Here is a 12,105-nt window from a genome sequence, read left to right on the forward strand (position 1 = left end):
GGTTGTCGCCGCTCAATCTCTCCAAGGTCTCGATCTCGATCCTCCTTTCTCATGGGTCTTGACAACTGATGCAGCGCCAAGGCTTGGGGAGGGGCGGTTCTGGTGGATTTCAAGGCCCAGGGCAGATAGTCCCATTTCGGGTTCTCCAGTCCTCAAACAGGAGGGTATTGATGGCAGTGTGGCAGGCACACTTCTTTGGTTTGCTCCTCTTCTTCTGTACTATGCTGTGTGTGTCCAGACCAGCTCATTTGTGTCTATATCAACCGGCAGGGGGTATGTTACGATCTCTGTTTCTCCTTTCCTGGAAGATTGGACTGTGGACCAAGAGAAATCTCCTTTCTCTCTTCGCAGTCTATGTTCTGTGGGAGGAGAATGGTCCTGTGGATTCTTTGAACAGGGTGTTCCACTTGTCTCTGACCAGGTATCTTCTTTTTCAGCAGATTCTCCATAGGTTCAGCCTTCCCTGCTGGATCTGTTTGTCTCGGAGAAGGCGGCCCTACTCTCCAACTTTTGAGCCTGATTTCCTTGATGTTGGCCTGGGCGATAGATGCTTTTTCCATCCTATGGTCCCAGGGGCTCGTGTTTGCTTTCCCCCATTTCCCTTGATTTTCAAGGTCTTCTGGAACATTTTGGTTGATTGGATAGAGGTTTTTCTGGTCATTTCCGAATGGGCCAGGAGACCGTGGTTTCCCTCTCTTCAGGATTGGGCAGGAAGGTACCCAATGGAGGTTTCTCACTCACCCATCTCTGATTCATGCTCCTCTTCTCTGCACGTCCTCTCTCCCGTGCGTCCCGTTGGTGGTATGGCACTTGTGAGGTTGACCTTTCTGGCTCAGGGTTGTTCGCTTGAAGTGGCTCAGAACATCCAGTTGTCTTGCAGATCGTCAATCCTGAAGTTTTACAATCATCATTGGAAAACATTGACACTTGTTTAAGGGGAGGAGTCTGTCTCCGGTATCCTGTGACCTGGTAAGGGCATTGGATTTTAAAAGGGATGATTTTGTGGTGATGCTTGCAGTCTCGACTCTTTGTGCCCAATGGGCCATCTTTCTGGCCTACAGAGGCTCTGATATGCCCTCTGTCCCTCTCTTGGTGACACGCCTCTTGCAGAGTTTTTTGCTTCCACGTCCTGTCTCCCGCTTCACAGTCTCCACCTGGAATCTTCTATTGGTGCTTCAGGCATTGACTGGTCCTCCATTTTAATCCCTGGTTTCTGTTGACATTAAGTTTCTTTCTGCTAAAATTAATTTTTTGGTGGTGCTTTCTTCTGATCGTTGGTGAGATTTGGGTCTGTGTCCTGGTTTTTCCCCCTTTTTTACATTTCTGTCTAGACAAGGTGCTTTTGCACCCTTGTCAGGTTCTTCTGCTCAAGGTCTTGTATGATTTCCATTGTCAGGAAGATATTTTCCTTCAAGTGTTTTGCCCTGATCCGTCTTCTCCCGAAGAAGAGGTTCTCCATTCTCTGGATGTGTTGAGAGCCGTTCCCATCTACCTGGACCGTACCAGTGAATTTAGACATGTGGATTCAAGTCAAGTCAAAAGCACTTTATTCGATTAATTAAAATCATAAAAGCAAATACAACATTTCATCCCTCCAAATAAATGTGCAAGTTCATTATATAATATACAATAAAAGTAGTAGAAATACCATAATAAGGGATAAAAACAATCTACAGGCAGATAATAAAATCACACAGGGAGACATGTGGATTCATTATTTTTCACCTAGGGTTTCTCTCAGAGGGGTCTCAAGCCTTCCTCGTCCACTCTGACTCGATGGGTGAAGTGAACTATTGTCTTGTCTTACGAGGCTGCTCACTGTTCTCTTCCCTTTTCTGTCCCGGGGCTGTCGATTCAGTGTGTCTTCTCATCCTGTGCAAGGTTTAAGGGTGCATCACTGTGACATTTGGAATGCTGCTACATGGGGCTCTCCTAACACCTTTGTTTCCCCTACCGTCTTCAGTTGGGGATGGGTGCATAAGCAAAGTTTGGCACTCATGTTTTATCGGTTGTACATACATTGTAATTTGTTCTGTCGTTTGCACTAAATATATCAAGTAAATTGCATCATCCTTGGTTTCTGTGTGAACCAATCACCATTTTCTTAGGTATGGGCTCATGTGTAAGGAATGGGGTGGAAAAACGGATGAGGAGGTCAAGCCCAGTTATTTACCGATAATCTTCATTACTCCGTGTCCAGTCTTCCCGTTCCATTCCTGAGCCCTTACCGCCCTACCTGATTTCTGTTTATGGTGATTGTTTTGTTTTTCTTTCTTATGAATATCTTTGGTATTGTTAGGCTCTCCTAGTGACATGCTTCCCCCTTTATGCATGCTGGGTAGGCAGCGCCATATTGGGGGAAGTATTTGAGCCTCAGCTAGGTGATAAGTTCTGTGAAGCAGGCTAACTGCTAATGTGTAATGAATTAAACGGGAACACCTGGACTCGGAGTAATAAAGAATAACTGTAAGTAACTGGGCATTCACCCTCTCTGGCTTCAGTCCAAGGGGCTTCTTTCAGATCAGGAGAAGCCACCGTGACCCTACCCTTTCCCATGCCGCAGTTTAGTCATGACTCCTGCCTCGTGTGGGCAGGTTGAGCGTTTATTGCTAAGGACGATTTTTTTTATCTAGTCCGGCCTGCTGCGTTGCACCACTTCCGGAACATCGACTGGGTAAATACCCTCCTGACGCAATTCCTATCTGATGTGGTCTTTATGTTAATACTAACAAAGAGTTATTAAGTTTCAATCAGAATAGTTGATGTTTCAGAAGCTTCAGAAGGGTTTGAGCGCTACTGGGGTGTAACTTGACATTGTCTCACGGCAGTAAAAGAGCAAGATGGTTAAACATGCCCTCATTGTCTGTGTGATATGGTTCTGTCAAAGATTTTTCAGATGTTCCATTTTGGGTTATTTGTGCGAATTAGTATTTTTAATGATGCATACGACTGTAACAAGTGAACACATGATTTTGCACTTAAAACAATATCAATCTGTCATTAAGAAGTGTAATGACTAATGTAGTATAGTTATACCACATTTAAATAAGTGATGCCATTTAATTAAAATGGATGCAGTTTCTGGTGTGCTGCTCATCTTGCTTCTGCTCATTCCCTCTCCTAATCAGTAAATGGCTGCAAGTTTTCTCTTCCCTCAGTTTCCTCAGAACACGGAGAGCAGTGACGTCAAAAGGTTGAAGTAATAGAAAGCTTGTATTGTGAATGAAACTTTCCATCGTGTTCTCTGTGTACCATTTTGAAGCATTTCCGCTGGAAGTTGTGATATAGGTAAGCATGGTCTGTTAAAAATGTTTCATACTATTTTTTTTAATCTCCTTAGTGCAGTTGCTGAGGAAGTTTATTTTACTTTAAGAAATGAGTTAGTGTTAATGACCTTTTGAAACTGCAAAATAGTTTTTGATTTGTCATTGTAACCTAACTATGATAACTGAATCATTGTTCAGGAGATTAATGGGGTTTGGCTCCCACAGTTCCACAGTTCAAAATTGTAACTTTGCTCTGTAAGAGGTGTAGTGTACTCAGTCATAGTAATGCACACATTGCATCCTATTTTATATTATCATTTTACGATTAAAAATATTCCACACCTGTCTTCCCACATGCACACCCATCTATTTCACCTTGATCGGCAAGCTGAACCGAGACGTAGCTAACATGCACCCAAACTTCTCTCATAGTGCCACAACTGTAGGACAGATCTATATTTTGAGAAGGTGTCTAAGAAGCAGTGTGCTACATGGGAAACATTTTTTTGACGAAAAGAAACTGCAGTAATATTATACCTCTTTACATTTTTTCATAACTGCTTCTGCGCATTGTGTCCAATGTGTTTTGCAAGCATACTTTAAGCAAGGCATGTAGAAGTGAGTCCTCTATATATCTGCGATACATACACATACATTACAAAATTCACACTTTCTTCTCAAGTTTTTAGAAAAAATTAATGAATGGCCACCATAATGGTAAGAACGTATGCAGTTGCTTTGGGCAAGATATGGTTTAAAGGTTTATGTATTTGCCTTTGTAGATCAAACCATTTAGACTTGCTACACAAAGAAGATGATAAATGTTTGAAAGCATGACATATGCCAAACATTGTACAAAATTAACTCTGCCTACATGATTTTTAAAATTCCTAGACATGTGCATAAGGGGCCAGATGTACGAAATCGCGTGTTTACGATTTCCTTATAGTGAATTTTAGCGATTTACTATTAGGAAATCGCAAACTGAGATGTACAACAGTGTTTTAGACACTGTTAGGATTCACAGTGGGTCACAAATAGGCCTGCCTTATCAATATTCATGAGCAGGTCGCAATTTACGACCCATTGTGAATGTCAACAATCACAGGGATGGTGGCCTGCTCGGGTCAGCAGACCACCATGTCTGTGATAGCTTTTTACATAAAGCAAGTTTTTCTTTTTGTAATGCAGCTCGTTTTCCTTGCATTTCAAAAATGAAAATTAACAGCTGCCTGCTCTTAACAATGTTGGCGCACACATTCACGAGAGGAATGGGGTCCCTTGGGGACCCCGTCTTGTTTATGAATGGGTAATCACTAACATGAAGTTGGTGGTAACTGAATGTTTTGTGACCCCAATTGCAGTCGCAAAACATTCCTACATACCAGTGCAACTTGCTATAAGGAAGGGATGACCTTAACACACCCCTTCCTAATAGAGACTCTCAAACCCTATTTTGTGAGTCGGTAATAGGTTATCGATCTGCAAAATTGGGTTGATACATGCCAAAAAAGCATTTTACTGGGAGTAGTAAAATGCTTCATACATCTGGATCCGCGTGTCTTCAAATGTGGGAACTTAGTTATGGAAATGTACGATATTCAAGGATTTTCGATGTATGCCTTTTTCTCTATTGCTGCATACCCTACAAAATAAAATAAAAAGAAGAACACTTTGCAAAATATGGGGCATGTTTACTAGGACGGCGATAAATAATCGCAAAGCGCGTTTAGCGCTTGTTTATTTATCGCCGTCCATCGCAGGAATTTATCGCCCTGGTAACGCGTTATTAACAACGCGTTACTCCAGGGCGATAATATCCAGAGAAATGGGCCAACATCGCTGGAAAACCAGCGATGTTGCACCCAAAATGGAGATAGCCTTGGTGATACGACCCTCTGGTCGTATCACCATAATCCACCTCCCATGTTAGCTATGCCTTAGTCAGGAATTTAACAGACGTTAAATTCCTGTGTTAAGGCATAGTTTTTTTTTAAAGTATTTTTATTGCAGACTCACAGTGATCAAGTAACAAATACTTAGGTACTCCCAACAATAGCCCCTAAATAGCGCCTCTCCCCAATAGCAGTTGGATACACGGCCATTTAGCCCACACCCCAGAGGTCGGGCGGCAACTTTCAATCAAGCGCTTTTAGTGTAAACCAGTATATAGTTCTGAGCATTTCAAGGGACATTCTGAACATCTGCAGTTTTTTCTTTTGCTGAAAACTCCCCCCCCCCCAATGAACAATAAAAACACAGGTTATTTGCTTCCATCAGGTTACATACAGAAAAACTCAGCAGCAGCCACACCTTCCCACCCATTCCCCCTCCGCCCGTGCCAGATATGTCCTTTCCAGAACTGCGTCACAACTCGGAGGCACCTTACGACAGTCCACAAGTGCAGTATTGAGTAACAACTTCTCAGTGCCATTGTTCCAGTAGTCCCGGCCACCCTTCCTACACTCATCCAGGGAAGCCCACCCTCACATCCCCCCATCCAGCCCACGGTATCGTCTCCACTTAGACCAAACTCTGCGGAATTTTTTGGGACATCCCCTGGCATTATAGGTTACCCTTTCAGCTGCCATGTAGATATCAAGCCCTCTTCTCCATTCCTCCATGTCGGGGGGGTCTGGCGCTCCCCAGTGCTTTGCAATGTCCCTTTTCGCCACTACCAATGCTAGGACCAGAAATATAAGAAGGGGACGTGTCAGGTCTACCTCGTTGGTCATGCCCAATAGAGCTAGTTTGGGATCTTGTGGGATCGGGGCCTCTAGGACCTCCTCCAATTCTTTGAACACCTGGGTCCAATATGTTTGTATGACACTGCAAGACCATATCGTGTGGTAGAAATCCCCAACTTCCTGAAGGCATCTAAGGCAACTTGGGTCCTCTACTTTCCCCATTCTGCATAGCCGCTGTCTGTCATAGTAGGTTCTATGGAGTATATTCAACTGAATCAGTCGCAATCGGGACTTGATTGCCAGCTCGGGGATGCATCAGTACTGTGTCCCAGTCCAAGTCCTCCATCTCTCCCACCTCCGCCTCCCAAGTGGCCCTGAGCTTTGCCAAATCCCCCAGCATATGGTTAGTTAATGTTTTATATGTCAGGGAGACCGCCTTTCCCCGCATCTGCTCCTGTAGGAGCCTCCCCTCCAGAGGTGCATATTCAGGAATATCTACAAGTGCGATATTTTGGGCCTTCCAGGCGTGCCGAAGTTGTAGATATTTAAATTGTTGTGTGTCGTGAAGCCCGAAGTCTGACTTAAGGACCTGAAACGATTTGAACTCCCCCTTGGCAATTACATCCCCTATAGTAGAGATGCCAATGTCGTCCCATCTTTGGAAACCTCTCAGTTTGTGGAGTTCCGCCAACCACTGGCAATGCCACAATGGCGTCTGTCGTGTGGGCTTCTTATCCCATCCCATGCGACGGTTGGCCTTCGTCCACGCGGACAGTGTCACTGACGTGGCCGGGAGGAGGGAGGTCCGTCCAGGAGTGCCATAGAGGAAGCATAGTAGGTTTTTGGCCGACATTTTCGCTCTTTCTAGTGCGTATGTCGGATGGTCCGCTGGGGCATGGAGCCAGTCATTTATTGGCATTAGGTGTTCTGCCCAGTAGTAGGCCTCTAGATTAGGAAGTGAGATCCCACCACTGTATTGATGTCTCTGGAGTGTGGACAGAGCCACCCTGGCATGCTTACCTAACCAGAGGAAGGATCGCAAGTCCACGTGGATTCTGCGGAAGACCGATGCCTGTATCGGGTAGTATTCATTTTGCAGAGCATATAGGAATTTCGCAATGTTACCATTTTATACATGGCCGCCCTACCTAGGAGAGTCAGCGGGAGCTGTCTCCACCGGTTCATATCCGCCACTGCGTTAAGTATGATCCGTTCTACGTTTCTACTAAAGGAGAGGGCCTCGCTCCTGGTAATGAATATCCCGAGGTATTGGAAGCCCTCGGTAGTTGTCAGTAGGTCTTCTGGTAAAATCCCCCATCGATTGCGACCCCCAGGGTCATAGAGTACTGATTTGTGCCAGTTTATTTTGTGTCCGGCCATCTTGCCATAACGTTCTATTTCTCGGAAGAGCTCTGGGATCGCGGTTTCTGGTTCCGTTATATAGAGTAATACATCGTCTGCGTAGAGCGAGATTTTTTCAGGCATCGAGTCAGCGGCACTGCTTGTAAAACCGCGAATTTAATTGTTCTGTCGGACCCTGGCGGTGAGCACCTCTATTGTAAGCGTGAACAAGAGGGGAGACAGGGGGCATCCCTGCTGAGTACCTCTCTGAATCTGAAACTCTCGGGATAGAGTCCCGTTCACCCGCACCCTGGCCCTCGGGGCAGAGTAGAGGAGCCGTACCCATCGAATGAAATTTGGCCCAAAACCGAACCTACATAAAACTGCAAAGAGGAAGGGGTGTTAAGGCATAGTTAACGGGATTTAAAATATTGCTACCCCTCGTTGATGATATCACGAAGCTGGGGTAGCGATATTTACCCATGGAGTTTTGTTAGGCACGCCTTCTTTGCATTAGAGATTCAAAGTGAGGTGTGAACAAAACGGGAGCTGAATCAAGGAAACACATGCTAGCATGTCCTTGCTAATAATGCAATATAGTTATCGCCGCTTTTTGCCCGAAAACAGACGCTAAAGCGGCGATAATTATATCTTCAGCCCTTGATGATATGCCTCCTAATTTTTAAATATGTTTAGTTAATGGAAATAATTTTCAATGAAATGGCTTCCCTTCCTACAATGATGATGCACGCCACTCTGCATTCTACATCTAGTTCAATAAATGCAGAACAGTGTGCTTAAAGCATTTCAAAAGCTTGCAAGTGCCCACAGAGTTCCAATTATGATGGTTTTAAACTTGTTTCCATTGCATTTCCCTAATCATATTATTTTTGTGCAGAAGTTCCGCTCTTGCGAGTTGCAACTACAATGCGGTGGAAGAATCGTGAGGCTGGGCAAGGTTTGGACTAAAGATAAACATCCTGGGACAGTCAATAGAATACTCCCGAAAATAAAGAAGGGTGATCTGAGTCAACCTCGTACTGCAAAGCGAAACCCTTACCATCGAGTGAGGAGGACAATAGCAAACATCTTTTACCATTGATTTAACCGTATTAATAGTAAGACAAAAGGAAATACGTCACCTTCTATTTTACCCAATCAGAGAGTGAAAAGTCCCTCACTTGTATCTGGATTAATTCTGAAATAAAGAGGGGTATAAAATATATTGCAAGTTCCCCAGATTGACCGAAGAATTGCTAACAGTACTCCTAAAATTGTTGTGTTTTTAACATTGTCCTGAGGAAGGTGGTGCATAAAAAGCAGGATCCACTGAAAGGCGTCGACATATATGTATTCGGTTTGGTATTGGTATCAACTGTTTATATAAAAATGTGTTTTTAAACTTCTTGGAATTTTAATTGCCTATTGGAAAATGCTTTTTTGGACAATACATGCTATGTAATTTCTGTATAATTGTATAAGCTGACATAAACTAAGAAACAATTGTTTTAATGCACAGAGGATAATACTGATACATGTTTTTATTAAAAGCAGAATTCACATGTGAGCAACATTGTCAGGTTAAATTTTTAATATAAATAGTGCCTTTGTGGTTCTATTTTCATAAGGCAGGTGGCACACTTTTAAGGATGAATGCAATCACTACCCAGTAGACATACATTAAGAAGCAGGGAATGTTAGGAAGAAGAACCCTTATTTTCCTGTTACAGTTTCTTGAAATGTATAAGGGAATAGAAGTTTTGGTTAAATGACAAAGAAGGATTTGTTTATATTACCTTTCCTCTCCTTTTAAGTTGTTTTCTTTCTTCTACAGTTGTGAGATAATTCACTGCTGCATACTCAATTACCGACAAGAAGACAAAGAGGAAACTGGTCCATAAGTACACATCCACAGCTTTTATGTAAGACACCTGAGGCATTGAGGCACTTACTCCCGTGATGATGGTTGACATGGTTAGCACAGTGGTTATACCTGTCAAATAAATACAGTAATAGGTAAAAATAAGAGTCTTTTCTCATATAATTTCTCTACAGTTTGAAGCGAAACAAATATACTGGATTGTATAGCAAAACTCAAGACTGTGAAAGCACATTTATGTAAAAATGTAAAATGAGGAACAATTATGAAATTGTTCATAGTCTAAGATTTTCACGTCAAACACATTAGTCAACACTGCAGAAAATGATTAAAACAGATTGTTAGTAACCATCAGCAATAAATATAACATGATGCTGAACTACTCAGTCAGTGACTCACAAACTGAAAGCAACTATACAGCGCAATCTCAACCATGGAGGCACTTCTGGTGTTGATTACTTAAATTGTAACGAGTGTGCTTTAACAAATCGCAATAAGGTAGCAATAGCAATGAAAGTCCAGATCTCAAATGGGACAGCATTCCACATATTAGCAGTCGCCACGGAAAAACCTCTCTTGCCATGTCTGAGCTACTGACGGCCTGATTCACAAAGGTAAACTTACACTTATGTGTAAGTTTACGATTTTTGGCTATTCATGAAGGTATTAGAGGTGTGGTGCCGCGGCCAGGGCGACTGACGCTGGAATCTGGGGATCAGGGTTCGATCCCCGGCTCCGGCGGCAGGTTAGCCCAGCACCATGTGACTCTGGGCAATAGCTTGCTTAATCTTCCCGACGGCCCCCAGCGCCTAGAGACCCTAACGGGTGATTGTGCGCTATACAAATGTGGATTATTATTATTATTATTATTATTAGTGGCATCGTTACGAATGCGGAATCTCCACACTCAAAAAGATTCAACAGTCCGATCTTTTTATGTGTGGAGACCATAGAAAAATCTTACATTTATACAAAAGTGTTAGTTTACCTTTGTGAATCAGGCCCTTAGTTTATAAGGTTTAGCATTGTTGGCTATTGGAGATGAGATACAAAGAACAGTGTTCAATTGGCCCATGAACATAATCAGGAAATATTAAACCAAATGTGGTCTTTCACAGGAAGCCAATGCAATGTCCCTTGACTTTAGAAACATGCGGTTTCATGTGGTATTTGGCGGTGCATCTGACAAAAAAAAAGTTAATGCTCCATTCAACCAAACCCGCTGTTTCTCCACCCCATTTAGAGACTTAGCGACTGCAGGGTTTCCACCCGAAGATCCTCAGCTTTTTCTATTGGTAGAAACCCTTGACATAGCAGTTCTCCCATCACAGGGCCTCGGCTGGCCCCAATGACAGAAACCCCTGAACTGGTAGGTTGTCCACCACTGGGACGGTCATAGAAATGATGGTGGACCTAGGCAGAAACAAATCAGTGGCCGAAAGCAGAGGAAGAACACTCCCTGCACATGAGGACAGTTGAATGCTATTTTATACAAAATCCTGCTTTATGAATTTGCTTGTATAAAGCAACGAAAATGCCCGGTGGGCCAAGGCAACATAGAACCCACCCAGCAAGTCCCACAGTCTCCAGGGTAGTCACCAGTGCTGCAGCTCTGAGGTAGGTTGAACCAACCTTGGCAAGAAGGGAGTGATCTCAAAATCCGGCATACCTCTACCAGGTGAGCACAAGTCACAAGCTCTGGTGTCCTGATGTCTAGCAGGGTGCTTGTCCATTTGAAATAGCCTCATGTACCCTAATATGGAGTGTGACAGAATGGGTCATCCTCCATTAGTCGGTCCCATTGACAGGTGGGGGACTGTAGGGATTGGACCAGTGGAGTGTCAGGTGCTTTGCTAGTGGGAACCTTTGAACTGATGCCCCATCTGCTACAGGAATATTTTCAAACATTAATGCTTAATGGTATCTATTGCATAGTTTCTTATAAACAATGCTGTCAGTTCATGTGCGGTTCAGATTTCTTGGTTTTCTGTTTTTGACCTTCAGAAAGAAGTTAATTTTTTTGTCTTAACCTAATGAAAGAGGGTGTTGCTCTTACATCGAGATATAATAAGCACCGAATGCCTGGTTTTTTGTGCATGCAGAACCCCTAAATATTTACACTCAAAAAGAGACCTCAACCATACGCTCATAATTGGATGGGTTTGGATGGTGTTAAACCTCAATTTCATGGGGCAATCTGTCCCAAGATAAGCCAACACACAACATATCAAAAATGTAGTCAAATAAGTCAGGGCCGACTCAATAAGTGAGTGCTAGGGCAGAGTTAGAAAATATTGAAATAAATATTTAAAAAATACAAAAGTTACTATACAGAAATTGTAGATGCATAAAGCCATTGCCATGAAGGCTGTTAATAAAAGAGCAAAAAAGGGGGGGGGGGGGGGGACAGCCAACCAGACCAAGATGGTGGACGGTTCTTGCTGAGCTCTCAAACATCTTGCGGTGAGCGGCTGAAACCCTTGGTGTTGGCGGGGTTTTGGGAAGCATCCATCCTCGTATATGACCCCCACATTGGGGGGAGGACTTTTGCCCCGATTTCTGTTTCATGGCCAGCAGTGGCAATCAACGCCAGTGATCTCTATTGGACGGAGGGAGAAAAGCTGCTCTCGGGCAACATGGAAGGCGGACCCTGAGCCTCTCCATATGCCCACATTGCTTCTTCTGCGATGGACCCCATGGTACTCAAGCTTAGGCATCTCTCTGTCCCGGCGCTGGTGGGCACCGGTGCTCCCCCTTATGCTTCGGGTGGCAGGTGCACCTTATTATGCCAGGCCCCAGAGGATCTCTAAAATGGCAGCTGTGGACTGCCCACACTCTGCAGGATAACACTGTAGTTGCAGGCCCCGAGAGAGACAACCGGAGGCCCATGGCTTGGCCTGTCTTCTCATCTGGGAATTCTTCGAAGCTACAA

General features: G+C 43.8%; 1 protein-coding gene and 1 long non-coding RNA gene across 2 annotated transcripts in view; one reads left to right on the forward strand and one right to left on the reverse strand.

Annotated features, from left to right (window-relative positions):
* The window catches only part of LOC144773044 (uncharacterized), a 42,772-nt gene extending 33,911 nt beyond the window's left edge, over positions 1–8,861 (forward strand). Inside the window, exons 2-3 of the long non-coding RNA XR_013599908.1 lie at positions 3,159–3,288; positions 8,193–8,861. This is a non-coding gene — a long non-coding RNA (uncharacterized LOC144773044). The remainder of the gene's footprint in view (positions 1–3,158; positions 3,289–8,192) is intronic.
* Positions 1–12,105, reverse strand: part of GABRR3 (gamma-aminobutyric acid type A receptor subunit rho3) — a 964,887-nt gene that overhangs the window by 48,170 nt on the left and 904,612 nt on the right. The window contains exon 7 of the mRNA XM_078657818.1: positions 9,091–9,287. Within this exon, the coding sequence (XP_078513944.1) occupies positions 9,091–9,287 (197 nt within the window). The remainder of the gene's footprint in view (positions 1–9,090; positions 9,288–12,105) is intronic.

The sequence above is a fragment of the Lissotriton helveticus genome, chromosome 8 (genome assembly GCF_964261635.1).
Source record: "Lissotriton helveticus chromosome 8, aLisHel1.1, whole genome shotgun sequence".
Lineage (NCBI taxonomy): Eukaryota > Metazoa > Chordata > Amphibia > Caudata > Salamandridae > Lissotriton > Lissotriton helveticus.